The following is a 26973-nucleotide window of genomic DNA, read 5'->3' as shown; positions in this document are numbered from 1 at the left end:
GTCACGTTTTTGTGGCTTCTGATTTGGAAGTAGACGTCACGTTTTTGTGGCTTCTGATTTGGAAGTAGACGTCACGTTTTTGTGGCTTCTGATTTGGAAGTCGACGTCACGTTTTTGTGGCTTCTGATTTGGAAGTAGACGTCACGTTTTTGTGGCTTCTGATTTGGAAGTCGACGTCACGTTTTTGTGGCTTCTGATTTGGAAGTAGACGTCACGTTTTTGTGGCTTCTGATTTGGAAGTAGACGTCACGTTTTAGTTGCTTCTAATATGGACGTAGACGTCACGTTTTAGTTGCTTCTAATTTTGAAGTAGACGTCACGTTTTTGTGGCTTCTGATTTGGAAGTCGACGTCACGTTTTTGTGGCTTCTGATTTGGAAGTAGACGTCACGTTTTAGTTGCTTCTAATATGGACGTAGACGTCACGTTTTAGTTGCTTCTAATTTTGAAGTAGACGTCACGTTTTTGTGGCTTCTGATTTGGAAGTCGACGTCACGTTTTTGTGGCTTCTGATTTGGAAGTAGACGTCACGTTTTAGTTGCTTCTAATATGGACGTAGACGTCACGTTTTAGTTGCTTCTAATTTTGAAGTAGACGTCACGTTTTTGTGGCTTCTGATTTGGAAGTCGACGTCACGTTTTTGTGGCTTCTGATTTGGAAGTAGACGTCACGTTTTTGTGGCTTCTGATTTGGAAGTAGACGTCACGTTTTTGTGGCTTCTGATTTGGAAGTCGACGTCACGTTTTTGTGGCTTCTGATTTGGAAGTAGACGTCACGTTTTTGTGGCTTCTGATTTGGAAGTAGACGTCACGTTTTAGTTGCTTCTAATATGGACGTAGACGTCACGTTTTAGTTGCTTCTAATTTTGAAGTAGACGTCACGTTTTTGTGGCTTCTGATTTGGAAGTAGACGTCACGTTTTTGTGGCTTCTGATTTGGAAGTCGACGTCACGTTTTTGTGGCTTCTGATTTGGAAGTAGACGTCACGTTTTAGTTGCTTCTAATATGGACGTAGACGTCACGTTTTAGTTGCTTCTAATTTTGAAGTAGACGTCACGTTTTTGTGGCTTCTGATTTGGAAGTCGACGTCACGTTTTTGTGGCTTCTGATTTGGAAGTAGACGTCACGTTTTAGTTGCTTCTAATATGGACGTAGACGTCACGTTTTAGTTGCTTCTAATTTTGAAGTAGACGTCACGTTTTTGTGGCTTCTGATTTGGAAGTCGACGTCACGTTTTTGTGGCTTCTGATTTGGAAGTAGACGTCACGTTTTAGTTGCTTCTAATATGGACGTAGACGTCACGTTTTAGTTGCTTCTAATTTTGAAGTAGACGTCACGTTTTTGTGGCTTCTGATTTGGAAGTAGACGTCACGTTTTTGTGGCTTCTGATTTGGAAGTCGACGTCACGTTTTTGTGGCTTCTGATTTGGAAGTAGACGTCACGTTTTAGTTGCTTCTAATATGGACGTAGACGTCACGTTTTAGTTGCTTCTAATTTTGAAGTAGACGTCACGTTTTTGTGGCTTCTGATTTGGAAGTCGACGTCACGTTTTTGTGGCTTCTGATTTGGAAGTAGACGTCACGTTTTAGTTGCTTCTAATATGGACGTAGACGTCACGTTTTAGTTGCTTCTAATTTTGAAGTAGACGTCACGTTTTTGTGGCTTCTGATTTGGAAGTCGACGTCACGTTTTTGTGGCTTCTGATTTGGAAGTCGACGTCACGTTTTTGTGGCTTCTGATTTGGAAGTCGACGTCACGTTTTTGTGGCTTCTGATTTGGAAGTAGACGTCACGTTTTAGTTGCTTCTAATATGGACGTAGACGTCACGTTTTAGTTGCTTCTAATTTTGAAGTAGACGTCACGTTTTTGTGGCTTCTGATTTGGAAGTCGACGTCACGTTTTTGTGGCTTCTGATTTGGAAGTCGACGTCACGTTTTTGTGGCTTCTGATTTGGAAGTCGACGTCACGTTTTTGTGGCTTCTGATTTGGAAGTCGACGTCACGTTTTTGTGGCTTCTGATTTGGAAGTCGACGTCACGTTTTTGTGGCTTCTGATTTGGAAGTCGACGTCACGTTTTTGTGGCTTCTGATTTGGAAGTAGACGTCACGTTTTTGTGGCTTCTGATTTGGAAGTCGACGTCACGTTTTTGTGGCTTCTGATTTGGAAGTAGACGTCACGTTTTAGTTGCTTCTAATATGGACGTAGACGTCACGTTTTAGTTGCTTCTAATTTTGAAGTAGACGTCACGTTTTTGTGGCTTCTGATTTGGAAGTCGACGTCACGTTTTTGTGGCTTCTGATTTGGAAGTCGACGTCACGTTTTTGTGGCTTCTGATTTGGAAGTAGACGTCACGTTTTTGTGGCTTCTGATTTGGAAGTCGACGTCACGTTTTTGTGGCTTCTGATTTGGAAGTAGACGTCACGTTTTTGTGGCTTCTGATTTGGAAGTCGACGTCACGTTTTTGTGGCTTCTGATTTGGAAGTCGACGTCACGTTTTTGTGGCTTCTGATTTGGAAGTCGACGTCACGTTTTTGTGGCTTCTGATTTGGAAGTCGACGTCACGTTTTTGTGGCTTCTGATTTGGAAGTAGACGTCACGTTTTTGTGGCTTCTGATTTGGAAGTAGACGTCACGTTTTTGTGGCTTCTGATTTGGAAGTCGACGTCACGTTTTTGTGGCTTCTGATTTGGAAGTAGACGTCACGTTTTTGTGGCTTCTGATTTGGAAGTCGACGTCACGTTTTTGTGGCTTCTGATTTGGAAGTAGACGTCACGTTTTAGTTGCTTCTAATATGGACGTAGACGTCACGTTTTAGTTGCTTCTAATTTTGAAGTAGACGTCACGTTTTTGTGGCTTCTGATTTGGAAGTCGACGTCACGTTTTTGTGGCTTCTGATTTGGAAGTCGACGTCACGTTTTTGTGGCTTCTGATTTGGAAGTCGACGTCACGTTTTTGTGGCTTCTGATTTGGAAGTCGACGTCACGTTTTTGTGGCTTCTGATTTGGAAGTAGACGTCACGTTTTTGTGGCTTCTGATTTGGAAGTCGACGTCACGTTTTTGTGGCTTCTGATTTGGAAGTAGACGTCACGTTTTTGTGGCTTCTGATTTGGAAGTCGACGTCACGTTTTTGTGGCTTCTGATTTGGAAGTAGACGTCACGTTTTAGTTGCTTCTAATATGGACGTAGACGTCACGTTTTAGTTGCTTCTAATTTTGAAGTAGACGTCACGTTTTTGTGGCTTCTGATTTGGAAGTCGACGTCACGTTTTTGTGGCTTCTGATTTGGAAGTAGACGTCACGTTTTAGTTGCTTCTAATATGGACGTAGACGTCACGTTTTAGTTGCTTCTAATTTTGAAGTAGACGTCACGTTTTTGTGGCTTCTGATTTGGAAGTCGACGTCACGTTTTTGTGGCTTCTGATTTGGAAGTAGACGTCACGTTTTAGTTGCTTCTAATATGGACGTAGACGTCACGTTTTAGTTGCTTCTAATTTTGAAGTAGACGTCACGTTTTTGTGGCTTCTGATTTGGAAGTCGACGTCACGTTTTTGTGGCTTCTGATTTGGAAGTAGACGTCACGTTTTTGTGGCTTCTGATTTGGAAGTCGACGTCACGTTTTTGTGGCTTCTGATTTGGAAGTAGACGTCACGTTTTAGTTGCTTCTAATATGGACGTAGACGTCACGTTTTAGTTGCTTCTAATTTTGAAGTAGACGTCACGTTTTAGTTGCTTCTAATTTTGAAGTAGACGTCACGTTTTTGTGGCTTCTGATTTGGAAGTCGACGTCACGTTTTTGTGGCTTCTGATTTGGAAGTCGACGTCACGTTTTTGTGGCTTCTGATTTGGAAGTAGACGTCACGTTTTTGTGGCTTCTGATTTGGACGTCACGTCTGTAATGAAAATAGGACTGTTTGTTCGTCGTTAATGTAAGATGAAACTTTCCAACTTAGAAAGTAGATTAAACAATAGTGGTCTTAATTTACTTTTCGTTAAATTGATCGACATAGAAATAACATTTTTGCACGCGATGCTACCTGTATATGTTTGGATATAGCAGGCGTATTTCCGCTTTTTAGACCGTAACACGTAATTGAAACCGTAATCGAATGGTCTTACATAAATTTACCAATATTTCAAAATACGGTTATTTGATTTCAGAAACTCGAAACAAAATTTTAGTCCCAATTATGTTACAAATCCTAAAAAAATTGCCTTCGTAGTTACCATGGCAACCAAATATAAATAGCTCCCTACAGCAACCAATGGAGGCCAATTTTTCGGAAATCTCGTTCCGGAAGTAGGTAATCACTTCGTTACAAAACCGTCGATAGGAACTAGAGTTCTATATTACCTTTGGTTCGATACGACGGTACAGCGTGTTAAAATCCATAAACTATCACTGTAGCAACCTGCAATAGCGAAGAGGCGGCAATATAAATCTATTTTTTTGTCAATTTGCTTTCGATTCTCTTTCTCTCCGGCGTAAACATTTTCAATCTCCCGCGGGAGCTTGTTTCTTTCGTCTTTTATGGCGGTGGGATCCGTCTGCTAGTGGCTTTGGCCCTTCGCCGCGGCTTTTTGCTCTTATCCAGGGTAATCCCCCTGGCTAAAGAATACCCCGTTTATTTAGCCCCCGAAAAGTCTCAATGTTGACTTCACCCGTCGTTGCGCCTTTCGCGGAAGCGTTCGATATAATCCGTCAACTCCGATGTAGAAGAGATATAAGCCTGGTTTTCACTTGGCGGTTTTTGGGCGAAAAAGCCCGGCGTCGACGGAAAATGGGCGAAAATTTCCGTCGACGCCGGGCGGAAATTCCGTCGGTTTTCGGTTTTGTGTGGCGATTTTCATTTCAATTTTTTTCGCTCAGTTGGACGATTTCGCTCTTTTTCAACCAATCAAAAACCATTTTCGAAAGGTGACTGTGACGTCAGGGGGGATGGTTAATGCTTTTCTGTGAATTTTTTTAACGTGTTTTTTTTTTCATGATACCCTTGTTGCCTTCTTTTCCAGTATGTTTCTTTCACACAAACCGATCTTTCGTAACTCATATTTCTTTGAACACGATAGATCATGTAAAATAATATTAAATTTAAAATGCTTACATGAGCTTTAATCAATAGTTCACTATTATGATCAGATAAATCATCCATTTTTAGGCCTAGGCTTAAATCTCCACAATCAGACGAAAACCGACGAACTCGCTGGAACAAAATCGCTTTATTTCCGCCCAAAAAAACGCCAAGTGAAAATGCTTAAACGCCGACAGTGAGCGAAACGTCGAAAACCATATCGCCGACGTCGAACTTTCTGTCGGTGATTTTCCGCCAAGTGAAAACCAGGCTTTAAACTTTAGTGTGTTTCGTCCGAAACCTCTCTTTATATATTTCGAGGCTCGAAGCTGTTTTACGGTCTTTTGGACGCCGTTATAGTGAATTTTGCTCCGTTCAGGAAGGAAACCATTATAGCTTGGTGAACCCCTCCATCCCCTTATAACCCCCCTCCATCCCCTTATAACCGTGCCCAGTTCGTGGGCCTCAATTTTATAGACCAAACTCGTATAGAGTTCTTTTATACCAGCTTTATACCTGGTTTTTAAGAAATTGTACGCTATACGTGGAGATGATTTTTCGCTATACGTCCAGCGGCCATTACGGTTAAAAATGAACTGTCAAAGCAAATGGTGGTTAAAATGACCGTCTACTGCCTATAGGGATTGATCAAAAAATGTACGCGTAACCCAAGATGGCAGTGGGCGTTTAATCGCCTTAAGTTCATCCTGTACTATTTCGTCAGGAGTCATCTAAAGTTTTAAATATTTTTAACAAATTTGATTTAATATTTACACCAGAAATCGTCCATTTCAAATAAAATTGGTGATTATTAGTTGATTAGGTAAGGAGATATACACTTTATACAGTCATATCTCACCCTAGGCTTTAGAAAATTTACTATTAATTATGATATAAAATAATATAATATAAAAATAGTAGCTTCCTACTAGAACTTAAACTGTTTAAGACAATGGTCATCCCCCTGAAATAAGAGTTCGTACACGACCTGGAAAAGGTCAGGGAAAAGTCAGGGAATTTTAGAATGTTTCCATAAAGTCAGGGAATTTGAAAACCACCACAAAAACATTCTGTCAAATAAATATTTGAAAGATTTATTAAAAATTCATAATAAATTTTTTTTAAGATTTTACCCCATTTTACAAAAATGGTCAGGGAAAATTTGGCAATTTGGTCAGGGGAAACCTGGAAATGTCAGGGAATTTAATCCCGGAAATTCTGTATGAACCCTGGAAATGAGCTATGCTTGAATGTTTCGTTTGAATCGATACTTGTTTATCGCGTCAGTTCAAAAGCTCCTTCCGGTCGAAGTTGAATATATTAACGCTGCTAGCGTATGGAAATCCTTTTTTCCCGTTCGAGGAACGTTTTTCTGATCAAACGGATCGAACATTGAGAAGAGGGACACTAAATCCTTTTCTAAAGAGCCTCCGAATTCAGAGTGAAAGGAATATATATATATATATATATATATATATATTTCTAGTTTATCGAATAAATTCCAAGCTGAATGCCGTTTCGACTTTAAAATTTAAGCCCCGTATTTTGTTGCAATTAATTTGGTTTCTCTATAATACCTGGATTAAACTTAAACTAGAATCTCTTTTGTTTTTGTATAGGAAATTTTCCGATTGCAACGTTTCAAATCCGTTCATTAATTTGAACGAAGACAAATCTCGAATGAAATTGCTTTTTCTATTTTGTTTTATCCTGGACATTTTTTACAAGCGTCGTAGGAACAAAAGCTAGCAATTACAATGGCGATAAATCCCTTCCAACAATTTCGTGTCCGTAGTCTCGACACGAAAGCGCGCTTCTTGAATTACCAGAACTCCCTTACGCCTTAAGCCCAGATTATCCACGCTTATATTAAAGCTTTGTTAACACTTCATGGATCTTAAATTCCCTTAAAGAACCCCCGCGTACGCGACCCAGGTCTAACTAACTACTTCGCGGTAGACCCCGCGAGCAGGTGCGTTTCAACTTCCCTGTTAAACAAGATTAGCCGCCATCCGTGTCAAAAGGCCAATACCCCTACTTTACCGGTCCTCGAAGGTTGGTACCTACCACGAGGTAACTCTAATTTTTAGCGGTTTCCAGTACTCGTCTTTATCAAGCTCATGACAAGCTTATTATTTAAGTATATTTTTACCCTCAAGATAAAGGAACGTTTTCGAAATTACTTTCTCGCGATTAAATTCTACCTTCGATTAAAATCTCAATAGCTTTTCCCAACACTTATCTCGATCTCATTGAAAAAATCCAAATCTTCAAGGTACGGCCCTTGCACCTGTTCGCTTCTTATTCTTTCATCTGAAGTTTCGCGGGCTCTTAACTCCTCCACTCGGTCACGATCTCTTCGTCACGATTGACCTCCGACCTTTGGTAATCTACAATCCCATGGATACCTTTTTTTTTATATATTTTTTCCTCTTACGCCGCCTTCTTGGGTTATATGTATCTCACCCTTTATGTTGGTAATGTATTTTTACAGCCTTTAATAACACTGTTTTTAAGAAATATATTTTTCCTAAGGTTTAATTTTACGGGAAACTTTGGATTATATTTATTTTTGGTACTGTTTGCGAATTTATACCGGTCTTAAATACGGATAGATAAATTTCGTCAAGAATAATTTATTATAAAACGTATTTAAATACCACAACTTCCTCGTGATTATACGTTAGATAAAACTAATCTATTTAGCTACGCTGATAATCTATCGACATAAAACCGTGATCGTACATTTCCTTTTAGCGTTGCCTCCAATACCCTTCATGCTAAAAAAAAAAACTAATCAGCCCGAAATATCATTGGTTTCTAAAAGCGTACGTCTTGCTACTGGATTGAAGCACACGCCGGTGACTGTTTTCCTTCCCCCACCACTCGTGCCGGGAGGGGGGAGGGAATTTGACCAGGATGGATACGGATTGCCTCAAAATAAACATTCTTACTAAAAAAGAGAGTACCCGAGGTGTTTATTGCCGATTTGGTTCAAAGTCGGGCATAATGTAGACCTATACGAGATATGAAATTTCCCAAAAGGAGACGTTGCACTACCCATTCGATTTGCCATGGCAACCGAAAATGGTTTTGACCACTTAAAACAAAAATAAATACTACTACTTATACTTAAATAGAGTAGAACCATCCTTGTTTGGTAGGGTGCGCCATAGCTTCTCTCTTTTCTCGCTCATGGCGCTAGTCTAGAACGATAGTAGAAACACCCAATTCTTCTATTAAGGGGGAAGAATACAGTAAAAGCCTCTTTTTCGTTCAAGGTGAACTTTTCCGAATTAAAACGTAATAACTTAATTACTTTTAAATTTAAAATTGTCAAAATTATTTTAAGCACTAAACCAGAGGCTGTTCTACACTTAAATATTAATTTTATAAGTTAAAATACAAAATTAAAAGAGTTCAGCTTGAAATAGCGCGAAAGTAGACAATGGCCACTGTAGTCTTCCCCCTTAAAGGAAGCGTGCCCGCCCCGAAGAGGTTTTCTCACTTGAAACCTTTATTGGTTCATATTTAGTGTTTCTTTTTTAAATGCACCCTTAATTAACATATAAACAACAATATCCGAGCTATAAATCAATTATTTGCATTATAGTTTGGATATTTCAAATATAATTTCTTAATAATGAGGTACGTGGTTTTAGATTCCAAAGCGGGGAACGGGGATACTTTTAGTGCAATAATTCCTCAAAAAACACTGTGTTTCACACTACGTATACCACGTGGTTAGAAAAATGAGGGGAGGTAATTATGTATTGCCCCAAATTCCTGAAAAGAATATCCTCCCTCTAACAATCAAACGACTTAAATAACAACGCGTAACGTAAATGCCTAAATCGTCGTTGAATGTAGAAATTTGTTATTGCATTGTAGAAGCATCTTTTTGCGTATCGTTTAAGTAGAATGTCTCCTCGAGAAAACCAACTACCGTCTCGTGCAGTCTTTTGAATATAGTTCCCTGCCGTTAATAGGTGTATAAATATGGCCATCACGGTAGGTATAACACGGCGAAGAATTTCTTTTTGGGACAACAAAAAAACTAGAAAAGATTCCGATCTTTTGTCGTAGCGTATATAAACGGCCCTTTTTATGATAATTTTTTTACGTACGGCGCATAATTTAGCTCGGGTGCTTTATCGCCCTTTTTGAAAAATAAGCCCTATTATTTTTTACTTGTATATTTTTATGTTATTATCTTCGCAACTTAGCGGCGCTTGTCGGGCTATTTTACGGGTATTTATTTTTATTTCCAAGAAAGATCAAAAGATGGAGTGGACGGGTTGCTTAGCAACAGTTTTAATGCCTTTGAAAGAATTTTTATGACGTTCTTACTAGCGCGGCGATGGTACAGTTTTCGCGTTTCTTAACTAGATAACCAAGACGTTGGAGATATCTAATCTTATTTTCTCTTTTTTGAAAATTTATACGGAGGAGTTCCTTAATCGTAAAAACGCGCTCGTTATTTTCAATGTATTTTTCTCGTAAGTAAGAAGAAAGTACGCTAATTAGCCATTTCTATTCATTAATTCTATTATACCATTATTTTCTAACATTCATTAATGATATGTTACTTAAAGCGATGAGATATTCCAGGGTTCGTACGGAACCTGGATATTCCGGATAACCTGGATAAGTCAGGGATTTCCAATTTGGTGAAAAAAGTCAGATTTAAATAATATCGTAAAAAGTCAGGGATAAGTCAGGGATTTCCAATTTGGTGGAAAAAGGTCAGGGATAAATCAGGGATTTCCAATTTTGTGAAAAAAAGTCAGGGATAAGTCAGGGATTTCCAATTTTGTGAAAAAAAGTCAGGGATAAGTCAGGGATTTCCAATTTGGTGGAAAAAAAATCAGGGATTTCCAATTTTGTGAAAAAAGTCAGGGATAAGTCAGGGATTTCCAATTTTGTGAAAAAATGTCAGGGATAAGTCAGGGATTTACAATTTGGAGAAAAAAGTCGGGGATAAGTCAGGGATTTAAATAATATCGTAAAAAGTCGGGGATAAGTCAGGGATTTAAATAATATCGTAAAAAGTCAGGGATAAGTCAGGGATTTAAATAATATCGTAAAAAGTCGGTGATAAGTCAGGGATTTAAATAATATCGTAAAAAGTCAGGGATAAGTCAGGGATTTAAATAATATCGTAAAAAGTCAGGGATAAGCCAGGGATTTAAATAATATCGTAAAAAGTCAGGGATAAGTCAGGGATTTAAATAATATCGTAAAAAGTCGGGGATAAGTCAGGGATTTAAATAATATCGTAAAAAGTCAGGGATAAGTCAGGGATTTAAATAATATCGTAAAAAGTCAGGGATTTAAATAGTATCGTAAAAAGTCGGGGATAAGTCAGGGATTTAAATAATATCGTAAAAAGTCAGGGATAAGTCAGGGATTTTCTTAGTCAACAAACTTTGCATCGCAGAGAACAATTAGGAATCTTCTCATGTGCGCTCATGGCTGGCACCTTTTCCGGAGAGAGGAGAGAGACGCTATCAGTATGATCTTATAAAATATAATTCAGTTTGCGATATTTAAAAAAATATTGTTTCACTTTGTACTTTTACGTATGAAAACATGAAATGATGAAAATGAGCAGAAATATTGCCCAAAAGGTCAGGGATATTGCCTAAAATTAATCAGGGATAACCTGGTTAACGTTAAAAGGAACCACCTATGGACTGCATTGCAAAGGATGAAACCTGGCTAAATCCGAATATGTTGTACTAATAATACGTTATTCCCAAATATCTTCATTACATAACACCCTGTATATTGAAATTGCGTTTAACTAAAAAATGGACCAGGGCGAATATCTCAAAATGTGTTTTAGCTACGATTTTGAAATTTTAGGTTGTTATAGAGCGCTCAGGGGGTCAACCAACTATGAAAATTTCAATGACCTTGAACCATGTCTTCAAGGACGTTCGAAAATTAACTTGAGAACCGTAAGAGTTACGAAGTTGATTCCAATTAGAAAGTTGTTCCCCGTCACATTTTATGGTTAACTAGCTTGAACTGATTTGCGAAATAGGAAGTCGAGAAATGTTAGGCCAAAAACAAGACGGTCGTTAAGTTGATAACGTGTAGAAGACGAGTTTTGGGAGTTAAAATTTTCAAACTAAAGACCCCCAACCACGATGAGGTTGTCTAACAAATTTCAGTACTCTAACAAGAGTACTTTTAAAGTTATCATTTGAACATTGTCTTTTACACGTTATCAATTTAACGGCCTTCTTGATTTTGGCCTAACATTGCTAAACTTACTATTACGCAAATCAGATCGAGTTCAAGCTAGTTAACCATAAAATGTGACGGGGAACAACTTTCTAATTGGAACCAACTTCGTAGCTCTTACGGTTCTCAAGTTAATTTTCGAATGACCTTGAAGACATGGTTCAAGGTCATTGAAATTTTCATAGTTGGTTGACCCCCTGAGCACTCTATAACAACCTAAAATTTCAAAATCGTAGCTAAAACACATTTTGAGATATTCGCCCTGGTCCATTTTTTAGTTAACACCCTGTATATTTCGGAGTGAGAAGAATCCTAAAATACCATTTAAATTCGAAGTTAATGTTTAGCGATGGTGCTAAATCTGGCTTACATCTTTGAGAAACCTCGAATATAGCGGTACTATCAGGCTGGTTTTATCGTGGCAACTTGAACTTAGTTTCCAAACAATGCTATCCGCTTCCATCTTTTCGGCGTCCGTTCTAATTGATTTCCCGCTACAAAAGAGGCCACGTCTGAACCAGGCGACCCAAAATTCCCCCACTCAAATTTGCATTCGTAGAAGCAATGAGCATTCGCCTCATTAATTTCGTTATAACGGCGGCGGTTGGAAAACAGATTTAGACGTAAAATTTCCGCTTCCCTTTTCCGATATATTTTGGACGCGCCAAAAGCAATACTCGAATATTCTAATGAGTGCATTAATCACGACCGCGGAATTGGCTCAAGTGTTACGGCGGACCTTTTTAGTTCAGAATGGTTCCCGTCGACTTTACTCGCTTCCTTTGCTTAGGCTGAATTGTCGGGTGGCGGGAAATGTTACAGCCACCCGGTTCCACCGATCCAGCTATATGATTTATCAGTCTTGAGACGCGGGGATTTTGTTACGCGTCATTTATAAAGGGAACTTTCACCGACGAGGAAGAGGAGGAGACTTTTTGTGACGTCAGAGGAAGGGTGCAGACTGTGTTGATTGCTGATAAATAGTTTGAAGTATAATAATAATGCGAAATCTTGGTCTTTTATTCCAGTTATTTCTTTCTATTAATGAAATATAACATTTTAATTAAAACTAATTTAAGTATAAAAATTGTTTATTTGACATTATAAAATAGGCTTCAAATTCAAACAGAATAATCTAGAAGATCTTAATTTTAGAAACTCATTTAAAAATATTTACTGCTTCTCATATTTACTTTTTATAATGGTAGATGAAGTTATGCTTTGAAATTCTAAAAGTTGTAAATTTTGTGTACAATGGTTGATCAACATTCCGAAAAGTTATATTAGAATTGCTTTGTTTTCAGCCAAAAGTGTAGAAGATTTATTGTAATTGTTAGGCAAAGAGATACTACACTTTGCATTTAGCCAAAAAATGTAGAAGCTATACTATAATTGTTAGGCAAAGAGATACTACATTTTGTACTTATCCAAAAAACCTAGAATTATACATTTTAATGAACCTTTAAAATAATTAGCACGAACCAGCCAGGCATTCCTCCTAAGGCTACAACTTTTGATCTCAAAAGTAAATAAACTGTAAACCGGCAAAAAGGGTGATAATTCATTTGCGCTATTAAGTGGGGTGGCGGAGTGGTTAGCACTTTCGCCTCGCAGCAAGAGGAGCCGGGTTCCCATCCCAGCTTGTGGCACTGGGTGAAAACTCGGAACAACTCCTTCTGCGTTGAGTTTGCAAGTTCTCTCCTCACTGGTTTAAGGGGTTTTCCCCCGAGCTCTTCGGTTTCCCCTTCCATAAAAGCTTGAGGTTAACGGTAATAGTTAGTGTAGGGAGCTGTTGGCTCGCGTGACATGAAAGGTTAGCCACCACCTTCCTACGCATTGTAACCCGGCCACCTGAATTAATGGCTTTAAAAGTCGCATGATGACTTAGGCCTTGGGTATTAGCCTAGCTGATTATTGTTATTATTATTATTCTATACCCTTTTTAAGTTAGCAACTTATTATAGTGGTGTTAAGCCTAAATTAATTTTTTTCTTCGTAAATCGACTATGTTCAATTATTTTGACATAGTGATACTAACAAGGAGACATCCCGAGGTGTTTCTCCCCGATTTTTTCAAACTCGGGGTTTAAATATGTTTTTCAAAGCTCAAATTGAAACTTTCTCTACGTAAAATAGTGTGGAAAAATCACGGATTGTAATTAAAAAAATTAAAAAATTAAAATTTTGACAAAACAATTGAGTAAAATCGATAAAATTCGGTTAAATCAATTAAATATTAACCGTGATTTTGCCATGCTATTTTACGTAGAGAAAGTTTAAATTTGAGTTGTTTCAGGGATTTGGGGCAAAACATTTTCTAACCACTAGTTATACGTAGTGTGAAATACAGTGGTTTTTGAGGAATTATTCCACTTAAAGTATCCCCGCTTTGGTGGCTCTTTAATTTATCATATCTACTAGAACCCCTTTCGTGAATCTAAAACCACGTACCTCATAATTAAGAAATTATATTTGAATAAATATTCACACTATAATGAAAATAATTGATATATAGCTCGGATATTGTTGTTTATATGTTAATTAAGGGTGTATTTAAAAAAGAAACACTAAAAATGAAACAATAAAGGTTTCAAGTGAGAAAACCTCTTCGGGGCGGGTACGCTTCCCCTAATAGATATCGTTCTAGACTAGCGCCATGAGCGAGAAAAGAGAGAAGCTATGGCGCACCCTCCCAAACAAGGAGACTCTACTCCCTTTAACCTCCGAGTTTGAAAAAAAAAACAGGGGATAAACACCTCAGGATATCTCCTTGTGAATTAAGTATCTTATTTTCTTTCATCAGACAACTCTATTTCCCTCATATTGAAAGCGCAAAATGAACAAAGAAGGATGAGATGATTTTCGCGGGGCGCTCAGTTTGGTTAAAATTTTAATTAAAAGCGAAATAATGACGCAAAAAGCAAAGTATAAATTCAAAAGAATTTGAGCACGTCCCCGAAGCGAAGAAATCCTTTTTTTTTTCTTTGGTGACTCCCAGATTTTAGGCAGACGTGATTCGATCCCTAAGCCTAACCAGGTTGGACATGACGTCACTTCTCTCTCCCCTTTAATGGATGTTTTCCCGCAACCTAGGCAAGCTGGACTGGCAAAGGCAATCGATTACTTAATCAAGACGCTAGAGGTCTCTCCTTAATTCGAAGGAGCCACGGCTTCAACCGCTTCGTCTTCCCTTTTTTATTCGTAAAGACGACCTCTAGCGTTCGATACCGGAAACTTTCGCTGAATCGGCGACGCTGGTTTTTCTTTCTTTATCGCGATAACCCTCCTTTTCTTTGAATCCTTTCTACTCGCGACTTTTTAATAAATGGCGTCTTTTCAAATAGGGGATTATATTTCGCAATTTCCGAGGGGTCGGACACTTGCCATTATTTTGTACGGGATTTTAGGATTTCGTAGAGATTTTGGCGATTTTATCATTACTTTTTGAAGTGATTTTGGGATTTCAATGTTAATTTACCATAGAGAGAATTAAAAGATTTTGCGATTTTAGACAAAGTGTACGGGATTTTGGTAAATGTCCGACCCCTCGGCAATTTCCCTTTAAAATGCCACAGCCATTCGCGTACCCAATTGCCGGTAGCGTCGTACACGACCTGGAATACCTGGAAAACCTGGAAAAGTCAGGGAATTTGAAAATGTTTCCAAAAGGTCAGGGAAAAGTCAGGGAATTGGAAAATATTTCCCAATGGTCAGGGAATAGTCAGGGAAATTTAAATTGGTCCAAAATAGTAAGGAAAATTTAAAATGGTCCAAAATAGTAAGGGAATTTTAAAATGACCCCAAAAACAAATCCGGCGAATAAATTTTTGAAAAATGTATTAAAAATACATAATTAACATTTTTCAAGATTTTACCTCAAAACATAAATTTATTCTACCAAAATGGTCAGGGAAATTTGGCAATTTAGTCAGGGAAAACCTGGAAATGTCAGGGAATTTAATTCCTGACATTTTGTACGAACCCTGCTGTAATCTTTTCTCCTCGTTCAATGGAATCTCAGTTAAAGTCCCACGCGGCGTGTTTTGCTCTTTCAATTTGAAGTGATACCAGCTTTAATATTCTTCTCAAAAATCTCAACGTTCCCTCACCGTTATTAAAAATGAAACTTGAACGTCTTCGTCAAATTAACAGATTTTGCTGGAGTCTAAAACCTCAACATGTTTTCATGGAAAGTTGAAACCGAAGAGGTCGGGGGGAAAACCTATTTAACCAGTGAGGAGACAACTTGCAAACTCAACGCGGAAGGAGTGGTTCCGAGTTTTTACCCAGTGTCACAAGCTAGGATCGAACCCGGCTCCTCTTGCTGCGAGGCGAAAGAGCTAACCACTCCGCCACCCCACCCTATAACGTCTTTTTATTTTATAATTTAACATTTTTGTTCACATATTTTTTATCTAAAGTTGATATTAGGAATTATATTGTTTGACTTCTCCTCGAAATATTTGACGGAAACCTGCGGGTGATTTCGTCTACGGGGACTGGAACCTTAGCATATTTAAAGGGCCAGCCTTAGACCTTATCTGTCAGGGCGACTCGTCCCAGGAGTCGGCCCGGTTACGATCGGTAAAAGAGAGGAGTGGAGAAGGGGAAAATATTCGTTTCGTTTTGACGCGTCTTAACGATCGATCGTGGCGTCCTCAGTGGCCAAGGCTTTTTATCGCTTCATACCGGTACTGTCGGTACAAGGTATCGCCGACAAAATAGCTAGTAGGTGCGGGTATATAGAAAGGAGACAGGCTGAAGAATGGATCTGCTTAAACACTTCACTGGCTGCTGAGGTCCGCCTTCCAATTTTATTTTTTTTTGTTTCCATGGTTTCGGCTCCTTTTTATTATCTTCCGTCCATCGCTCCGTCCTTTTTTCATCCTCTCGTCCCATTGGATTTCTTTGCAAACTCACCCGATTGTCCGCTGGAGGCTAACTGGACAGGTAAAATTTGTAGGCGTTTGGTTCTTGAAGAGAAAGGCAGGACGGTCCAATACTCTAGCTCCTTACTTATGGTAGAAACTTGGACGCAGGCTTAGCGAGTTTGGTTGGGGAAAGCTTCTGGGAAAAGGGAAAAGGACCGATAGACCATCTAACAGGCTTTTAGAGAAGTTACAACTGCGCTGTCCTTTGGGGCTATTTTTAGAATCTTTTCCCAGGCCTTCTATCCTAAGCCCAATGGTGTAGCATGAACGTAATGCGTCAACATTTATTATTCTTAAAAAGGCTTCTCTCCTTGTGATGTTAATGTTATGAATATTTTAGTATTGACGCAAAGTTGCGTCTCGATGTTTTCTATTTCGCTAACTGTTTCAAATGATGGATTGGGTTTTACGGGGTACCTCATCGACGGCTCTAAGAACATTTTGATTTGACCTTGACCGAACTCGACTCATCCTAGGAGGCGGAGTGGTTAGCACTTTCGCCTCGCAGCAAGAGGAGCCGGGTTCAAACCGAAGGGCAGATCACTTTCATGATTATTAGGACACCCTACGCGCGGTTAAATTATGATTAAATCTGATTGAAATAAAATATGTAGCTTTGACTGCACAAAGATTAAAAATAATTAAATCTTGATTGCATAATAATAATAATAATCCGCTAGGCTAATACCCAAGGCACCACTTTAGGCCTAAGTCATCTAGCGACTTTTAAAGCCATTAATTTAGGTGGCCGGCTTACAATGCCACGCGAGCCAACAACTCCCTACACTAACTATTACAATCATGATTATTTAAAAGAGTGACCTGCCCCTCGTTCAAACCCCGCTTGTGGCACTGGGTGAAAACTCGGAACCACTCCTTCAGCGTTGAGTTTGAAAGTTCTCTCCTCCCTTGTTAAAGGGGCTTTCCACCCGAGTTCTTCGGTTTCCCCTTTCCATAAAAATCTGTCGAGGTTAACGGTAATAGTGAGTGTAGGGAGCTGTTGGCTCGCGTGGCATGACGGGTTTGCCACCACCCTCCTACGCATTGTAACCCGGCCACCTGTTTAAAACATTAAAGTCGCTAGATTACTTGGGTGTAAAGTGGTGCCTTGAGTATTAGCCTAGTATTAACGGTAATAAAGAGTGTAAGGAGCTGTTACTCGCGTGGCATGACGGGTTTGCCACCACCCTCCTACGCATTGTAACCCGGTATACCTGAATTAATGGCCTTAATATCGCTAGCTGACCAAGGTTGTGCCTTAGGAATTAGCCCAGGCTACCGCTGAGGTTTTCAAAATACTTTTCGTCAGAAAAAGTAGTGCGCTGGAAATTCTCTGTTACGGTGATTTTCTAAAACTATTTCATCGGGAAAGTATCGTTAAATAAGTAAATTTTCCTAAATTGTAATTTTTACATTTTACATAGTCAGGCGGAGTAATACATTAGGTGCATTTTGAGCCGTGATTCGGTGTGTACATCCGCGATAAGGTTTTTTCCATTTCGCTTGTTCATGGTGTTCAGTGGTGTTCTAGAACAGGTTGGACGAATATTATAGAAATACTGTATCAAATGGCTTTGACAATTGATTCTCTTTCGTACTTGGAGTTCAGCGTTTGGATAAAAATTAACCACTTATTTCATTTTTATCCATAACCTATAATTATCCGAAAATATGAATTATTTTTTGCATGTTAAATCGTTGGATAATATCCATAAATAAACAGTTAACCAAAATATTTACGATTAATCGAAATTTTGTCAGTTAATTTACAGTAGCGGTGCCAGCAATAGACCGGGGTAGGCCTGGGCCTACTTGAAATTTTGGTAGGGGCCTCGAAACGTCGTCTTAAGGGGCCTCCAAAATTTAATACATGGGCCTCCATATTATTTAATATAAAAAATTCTGTAATTTGTTTGCGAAATGATTTATTTATTTATTAATTTTCAATATTCAATGCGAGTGATTCGCTTAACGACACTGCTGTGTTTATTCCTTTCAAAGGTACGAGTCACTTTTCTGCGACAGTAGTTTATTTTTTAGATTTAAGTTGTCGCGAGCGCTACTATATCCAAATTGTATCTTTAATTTTATCTTTACAAATTAATGGTTCTTAAACTTACGTAACTTACAATTGTTAGTGTACCTACGTACATTCATTTTCGTAAAGTTGTAAGTTCTGATGTAAGGGATGTACACGCGAAGTACCGAAGGAATGAATGTAAATTGACAGACTGGAATTCAGTGGTAGAAATAAGTAAATATCCACTCATTTTTTAAGTGTTATCGGTACACAAAAAAGGATCAACACACACTCAGTTTTTAGTAATGTTTAAATTAATAATCAGCTAGGCACCACCTTAGGCCTAAGTCATCGAGCGACTTTTAAAGCCTTTAAATTCATAATTAACTCTATTTTGTCGTCGCGTACCCATTTTACCCAAAAATTTCACAACTTGCTTCAAAAAAATTAAATAATCCACGTGGATGGATTTGAAAAAAATTTGGTGGGGCCTCCAAATGGTTGGCCTACCTGTCCAAAAATCCTGGCACCGCTACTGTTAATTTGTCTGTTACGCAGAGCTCTACTCGTACTGCAAGGCCCCTTTTACTTATCCACAGGAACTTTTCATTGTTTTAGTTCACAGTCCGTTTAACTCGGGCGGAATTATATAGACTCCGTTAAAGTGGTTCGATTTCTTCGCTTTTCAACAAAATCTTTCTTTTTCATTTATTCCGAATGGTGCCTCTTCGCCGGAACTGCTTCATTCTGATTCCGGAGACTTCTTTCTCTCTGTGTGTATACCTGTGCCTTTCTCGCCTCTGTTTCTGTTTCTGTTTCTGTTTCTGTTTCTGTTTCTGTTTTCCCAGAGATTAGATCCTTCTTTCTCTTTTTATTTTGGGCGACTGCGTTTTATTTTACCCGTGATCCTTAAAACAAGGAAGTGAACTTCAGGAACGGTTCTCTTTTGGCTTCCCTTCTCGATTCCAAACTTCTATTTTCTGGAGAAGGAAGAGAAAAAGGCTCGCTTTCTACATAATATTTCAGAGCTTATACGGCCTGCTTTTTGCGCCGTGTTCTTTACGTTTATTCTTTTCTTTTTACTTTGGCCGGATTTCGTCGAAAGAGACTTTTAAGAAGGATTTAACGCGAAACCTCGCGAATGTTTAGTACTGGCGTGTGACACTAGATGGGGTAAGACCTTCTTTAGCTTCGCGCTGTATCGACTTCTTAGGATGAAATAAATTCTGTCCAACCAAGTTGTACGCTTCAAAACATTGACTTATAAATAATTCGAGTCTCCATCCTTAAGAAAATAAAATTATTGGAACGTGTTCAGAAGTATTGAAAGAATTATATGTAGTATAAAACATAATTTTTCGAGGAACATATGCGTTGAAAAAGATGGCCAAAGTTATTTACACTCCACAAAAAAACGAAAAATGATAAATAACTGAAATATGTGTTTTTTTTTTAATTTCAAATATCTATGGAAAATTCTTAGTTTAGAGGGATATTTCCTAGTGTCAAATTGAATGACCTTGAACCATGTCATTCAAAAACTAACTGGAGAGCCGTTGGGTTTACGGATTTGGTTCCAATTAGAAAGTTGTCACTCGCCATATTATTAGTTCAAATAACTTTGATTTGATCAAATTTGACCAACCAGTAGCCGATAAATTGAAGATTTATGAATTCAGTTTTTGATAATAAAAAATCTGATTAGTTTTAATTCGACTAAATCAAATAAATACTGAATAATTTACAACGGTTCAATTATGCCACCGTCGGCTACGATACATGCTTGAGCTCGTTTAACGACGGAGTTCAATTATTCTAAAACTTGTTGTCATGACAACCAACATTACAAAACTCTGGTTCAACTCATTCACCTTCAATTTATCGGCTTCTGATTGGTCAAATTTGGTCCAATCAAAGTTATTTGAACTAATAGTATGGCGAGCAACAACTTTCTAATTGGAACCAAATCCGTAAACCCAACGGTTCTCGATAAAGTTTTTGAATGACCTTGAAGACATGGTTCAAGTTCTTTTACACTAGTAAACGTCCCCCTGCGCGAGAAATGTTCCACAGAAATTTAAAATTTTTCGAAAAAACGTTTTTCAATTATGTATTCTTTTTTCGTTTTTTAGTGGACATAATATATTTTACTTCAAAAATTAATGGGGTGCCTAAATTAAAAATTTAATTAGAATGTTTTGAAACGTCACTCAAATGCGTGAGCAGACGAACTCTTAATTATATTTCTATACTACGGATGCACAATTTTCTTCAAAACTCACTGGAAATCAAACGTGTGCACAAAAAGATTTCCAAACGCCAAGAACCGCAGCGAGATCGAAACGAGGCAAAACGTTTCCGAGGATACGTGTGAACGTGGCTTTTTAAAAATGCCCGTCAAGTTAACAAATTTTTAATTTCTGAGTATTTCAATCATGTTTACATTCCTTTTAAATCTGTAAACCATATACTAAAATTGTCAACAATTTCGATTTTAAAACGGCTCTTGTAATTTAACCTCCTTATATTCTGGCAAAAATGTATTCGGGATTAGTCGCAACGATATGTTAATAGCAGTTTTTGCTAGGAACACGGATGTCTCGGTGAATATATTGGTCTAGTCTACGTGGCGAGTCGATCGAAACCGAGTAAAAAGAGTAAGGAAATTTAAAAGTAAACTTTGGGGATTTTAACGTATTTCGCCGAATTATTTTCCATATATATATTTATGTTTAAGTATTCACCCCGAAGCGTGAAAAAAGACATGTTGTAGAAAGGGGGTCAAATATTTCATCCTTTGCATCCCAAGACGTCGTATCATTTTTGCCTTTAGTATCCGAAACACGTTTTTTTCGCATTCCTTAACATATTTTTGTGGCTCCTTCGATGGCGTTTTTACCGCATGGTCTAACCCGATCTTGTAAAGATAGCCCGCAGTGAAGTCTCCCCGCTGCCTTCCAACGGGCTACGTCGACGTAAAGGGCAATTGTTGAACGCGTACGTTAAGGAATCGCGACGGGCGTCGAGTTGCGTAAGCCTCAAGGCCTTTTCTTCAAAGAGCCGAATTTCGAATCCCTCGAGATACGATGTATCTCTGACCGAACGCGTTACCAGCTAGTTCGAGCAAACAAGGGAAAAGGGTAAAGTATCGCGCTTTCGGTGGTCCGTTTCCTCTCTCTCTCTTTTAAAAGTCTCGCGCTAACAGTTGGTCATCTTTGAAAGAATCTATGGAACTTTTGGAGGGTCATTTTTCCGAATTGGTTTTAATATGTATTCCGTCAGTTAGGGAACGCTCTACAAAGTCGACAATGCCCTCAAGGCTGCTTTTAACAATATCGAATTCAATAGATTATATACGCATTCCCGCTGTGGCTGTTTTGCCAATATTATTTTTCATAACGTGATACGCCTTAAGCCGTTACGAAAGAGTTTTTCAAATATTGTTCGAAGAATTAGCATATTTCAGTTCATAGACTTTAATTAAAATTTCCAATATTTTCCCATTAACTTTTAAAATGACGAAATAAATCTAAAAATTTCTCGACAAACATGTTTTTTTTTTGTTGCGATAATTTTATGTTTTCCATGTAGACGGGTAGCGTATCAGCTCCCACATCTCCGGAAGAGAAAAAGGAAGTCATTTTGCGTCATTTGCAGAGGAAATTCCCTGATTACGCCGATGTGATAGCTCATCCAAGGCCTTCATCTCGTCTTTCGCAGCAGGTAGTAAGAAAAACTACTCGCAAATCGCCGAGCAAAATATCGGATTGCCTGGAATTGTGTCGCATCGTTTTTCGCTGTCGTTCGGACGCACTTGTATTTGGCAAACATCCACGTATTTTTTCCACGTTGCTTTCGCGTCACTTCGCTATTCAAATTCACTTTTTTATACACACCAAAAAAAAATGTTTCTTTGGCTTATTTTTCACGTATTTCTCTACTATTTTGTTGGGTTTTACTATCGCCTTCCTTAAAATTTTCTACGCTTCTGTACGTTTAACTGTACCGTCTATCAACCTTTGTTAGTACTGTCGGGTTACTTTTGGTCGTTAAACCCAAGGATAGAGTAAAGATAGGCCTTCGGAAGAATCTCCATAAAAATGTGTTTTGGTAGTTCTGGCGTATGCCGGGTTAAAAAAAAAGAAAACAAAATGTGATGGAATTTCTTGAAAGCCACTTTTTTGCGGTACATAGAAAAAATAACCTGATGTTTCGAGAAGCTGCTCTCATAAAAAATACCCTGCCCCCTTCTCGTTTATGGTCAAGAGTGCTCTCGTTTTTAGCACTTATTTATTCTTAATTTTGTTGACGTTAGTGTTATCGCTTCCGCACTGTAGTGGTTTCCCAATCGTTAAAAGCTATTTTTTCAAATCGCGCCTGGTGGTGCGCTTCGTCCCGAACAGCGGTGTACCGCGGTTAGAACACTTCTACAGGCGCTAGTAGGTCATTTGTAGATCAAAAATGAATTCGCCTCAGTATAAATGATTTTGTAAAGATAGATAAATTAACTTCCAAGTTTTTCGTTTCATCCGTTACTTTGTCGATGACGTTTGGTAGGTTTTCAATGTTCGACAGGTCTGACACGCGTAACTTGGACTGACGTAACGAGATGCATTATGGATGGCGGGGGAGGTTTAGCTTTTCCTTGACACCTGTTCCATCTCGCTTCACGCTTCTCTTCCCACGAAACGCGCTCATGCTTTACACGTTCGCCGACACTGGCGCCCCCTGGAATATATATTTATCGCTCCCTCTCTAACCTGATCCTCTATTCTATTTCTGAAGTTGCTCAATGGAGAAGTAGGCTTACGGTTAAACGCAACCCAATTTATATCTCATTGAGTAATAAGAACTATATTATTTTGTAATACGAGGGGGTGTGGTTGGATTATATTTTAGGGTTATAAATATAAGGAAAGCGTTGGTGTATTACTGTATTTGGTAAGCATACTACACCGCGGGTAGAAGGCAATTTATTTCGAGCTCTTAGGAAAATAAGAACAAAATGCAATTTGTCCTAATAGCGGATCTGTGTTTTCTCACGGCATGTACATACATATAATTCCTTCCGGGGCCGATTTATAAACCGTACGAGTCTCTCGGGGATACGCGTTTATTTCTCAAATCCAGACTACCCCTCTTAATTTGTTTTGCCGATTATTCACCATGGAATAACACCAAAACATACTCATTGAGCGCGCTAAAAATTATGTCCATTAAATTTTTCTTACCGCGTTATTTACTTAGTTTTACAACATAACTTGCACCATAAGTAACGTAATAACGTAAGTATGACCATTAGCGTAAATCATCACCGAATTGATTTTCAGAACTATTGCGGGTTTAATATTTAAGTTTTCACAGAGCACACTAGTGACAAAAAATGCCAGAGATTCAGTGGCGGATACAGAAAAAAACTCAAGGGGGGGGGGGCGCTAAAAGACATCTTGATAACAGTGAACCGCGCTTGGTGCTGGGCCCCCCGCGTCTGAAATGATTTCATATACTACCACTAAGGTCGATAAAATAATACCAGGAAACTATAGAAGTATATACATGGAATGTCTACGGTTCCATTGGGACGGTGATACGAAAGCGCGTCGAGAAAAAGGCGGGGCTTAACTACGTCAAGTGTAAGACGTAACACGACATTTCTAATTCATTGGCTCGAGGTTTGACGCGAAAAGAATGCGTCGTAATGGTAACAAACAGGCGATCTTCCCGCGCCAAATAGGCTTCTAAAACAATGGATTTAAAAACCTCAATTTGTTATCGTACTTAATGTTTTGAAGTAATTATAATGTTCTTCGCGAAAGAAGTGTAGTGTTACCTAATTTCAGGTATTTGTATGGTTATAAAAGAGATAATCAGGTAAGCTAATAATATAACAACCATGACTAGGCTTAATGACGAGTTTTCGTCGAATGAGGTAGCGAGGTGCGAGAGTTTTCCCGCTTTAAGACACGCCCGTTTCTACGAGCTTCATCACGGCCGTAAAAACTTTCCTTAGACATTCCTAGTGTATACCTATATAGTTTCCTGATAATACTCAATTCGGTTGCGAGTCCAATTTGGAGTTTTACGAGAGTGTCATTGTCGATCGAAAATTAGATACGAGTATTACGGAAGTGTCATACTTATGGTTATTACATTACTTATACTTATAGTCGTCTACTATTTGACCCCTTATATTTTAAAAGCTCAACACGAATTTGGCGAATAAACTTCATCATTGATTAGGATTTTATACTTAACGACCCCAACAATCCCATTTCATCCAAGTACGATAAAAATATATATTTCCTTTTCCACACGCGTTTCCCCCCAACTCGACACGAGTTAACTTAAAAAATGTCGTGCCGATCTCCGCCTCCAGCTAGTTGACGCTGCGGAAAACTCAACGTGGGAATAAAACTATACGTCGAAGGCCTAGTCTCCACCTTCTTAGACTTTCCCGAAACCTTTTCTCAACGCGAAGTGCATTAGAAACGGCTCGTTAAGATTATTGAACGGAATCCGCTTCTTTCCCCTCGCTTTGTAAAAGTAAGACCGAGGCTTAAGACCGAGGCTTAACGCCGGGCCTCGGTCTCGTCGGAAGAAAGAAAGATTTTGCGAGGAATTACGTTCTATTTTTAAAATCAGAAATTGTAGGTGCTGCCACTCTCTCGAATCTTCCGTTACACCGTTTGCTCTTCCTTTTAAATATAATGTCTTGGTGCGGTCGAACGAAAGAAGCTTCGCTTTAAAAGTGCAGAGGGAGCCACTTAAATTTCTATGTATACGCCCCCTCCCCGTGTGCGAAGACCATTTTTTTTATCAGCGTACACCGAAATTGACGGAGCTTCCGCAATCGTAATTTGGTTTTCCATTTATCGATGGAAACTTCTCTCTTTTCTATGTTAATACCCGGGTCTCCCCTTTTGTGTTTTTCAAGTAATGGCGCCTCGCTTCAAGTGGGACCGTTGCTTCAATCTTTGGTTAGTTTATCAATTGTACCATAAGTAACATAAAAACAATAAGGCTGTCAATTAGGAACTGATTTTCAGAGTTCTAGGTTTAGTTCTCAGCACAGAGCCTCCTGGTGTCTAAATATGGCTAAGGTGAAATATGCCAAGAACGATAACATAGTACTTGGTTCGAGTGCTAGTTCAAGCTGGAGCTTGGTGAGAATGTCAGTGTCGACAAAAGTGACATAATTACCAAAAGTGTGACAATCCCTAAAGGTTTAATGAATGCTCGACTCGAGATCGACCACATAAAAGACTATTTATTGTCGCCTTTCTCGATCTTTTTTTTAGTCTATGGTATTATATCGTAGGTAGATGGCGATAGCATCTCCACAGAACGACGAAATATCAAAAAATACACTAACTTTGACCAGTGCTACTTAGCTCCTCAGTTCCTCACTACGAGGCGTTATTTGTTTGTTTTAACTTAATTCCCTCCCAACTTGTATTCCGCTCGTAACATTCATTCAGAAATAGGTTCGATTGACATACTTTTGGTAATTATGTCACTTTTGGTGTCGATAAGTCGGTCATATTAGGAACTGAGTTTCAGAGTTATCTAGGTTTACTCTCAGCACAGAGCCTCCTGATGTCTAAATATGGCTAAGGCGAAATATGCCAAGAACGATAACTTACTACTTGGTTCGAGTGCTAGTTCAAGTCAGAGCTTGGCGATAATGTCAGTGTCGAAAAAAAGGTTTGGTCAGGAAATTAGCATTAAAACAACAGGAAGTGTCATACTTATTGTTATTATGTTACTTATGATTGTACGTAAAGTGAAAATTGAATTAGTCTGACCATATTCCTACTCGAAATTATTGCTTACAGACTGATTCACAGGGAAACAAATTTGTAGTACCGGTTAGAGATTCGTTTTAAAGTTTTTATTTACACTAGATGGCGCAAATTTAAATTTGTGGCGCAATTTTTACACGATTTTAATACTTAAATAATCATAAGCTAATATCCAAGGAACCACACAGGCCTGATCTCAGGCCTAATTCAACTAGTGACTTGTGAATCCAATTACCGGTGACTGGGTTGGCGCCATCTAGTAAGACTTAGGGTATTTAAAAATCGACCTCTAATGGCGTTACCCCTGTGAAATATTTTGTACTCCGTCTCTGGAGAAATAACACCATCCGGAAAGTACGGCTCCCAGTTCATTTCGAGAGCGCGAGAAAGACAAAAATTTAATTACCTCGAAGTAGCTTTTTGAATTTATGTCGCGGAGATTAATGAAATATTTAGTTTTCTTCATTGCCGCGGAGAGAGAAGCTTGCCGGGAAATTAACTTTAGCCTTTTCCAACTATTTTAGGAGACTGTGTACACTTGGAATATTTCGTATGTAATTCATTAGGCCTATTTTCTAGATTTTTCCAGAACTTTTGACCAAGTCTAAAACGACTTTTAAAATTAGACTCACCCAAGTATAAGCGTTCTTGGTTATAGCGAAGATAAAACGTCCATTAGTTTTATAACTATTTTATTCGTTTAAAAGTTACAACGAAAAAGCACGTTAAAATGTCGTTTGGAATGGACGTTCGGCTTGCACGCCATCTACCGTGACAAATCGATATGAAGTAATTTAGTTTAATGGAAATAAAATAAAATGTACCCGTCGGTATCATCAATACTCTGATAATATTTCTACGAAATATTATATATTTAGTAGTTAATTCATCCAGTTTCCCTCC

General features: G+C 38.6%; 1 protein-coding gene across 36 annotated transcripts in view; it reads left to right on the top strand.

Moving 5' to 3' along the window:
* LOC149924881 (coiled-coil domain-containing protein CG32809) overlaps positions 1 to 26973 on the top strand; it is a 566408-nt gene that overhangs the window by 480779 nt on the left and 58656 nt on the right. The window contains exon 2 of one of the 36 annotated variants that reach the window (XM_090161287.1): positions 21860 to 21991. The exons of the other annotated variants lie outside the window; for them this stretch is intronic. Coding sequence (XP_090017413.1) covers positions 21860 to 21991 — 132 coding nt within the window. The remainder of the gene's footprint in view (positions 1 to 21859; positions 21992 to 26973) is intronic. 36 annotated transcript variants of the gene reach the window in all.

The sequence above is a fragment of the Leiobunum rupestre genome, chromosome 10 (genome assembly GCF_980474605.1).
Source record: "Leiobunum rupestre chromosome 10, qqLeiRupe1.1.hap1, whole genome shotgun sequence".
Taxonomy (NCBI): Eukaryota; Metazoa; Arthropoda; class Arachnida; order Opiliones; family Sclerosomatidae; genus Leiobunum; species Leiobunum rupestre.
This window is presented reverse-complemented; position numbering and strand designations above follow the sequence as displayed.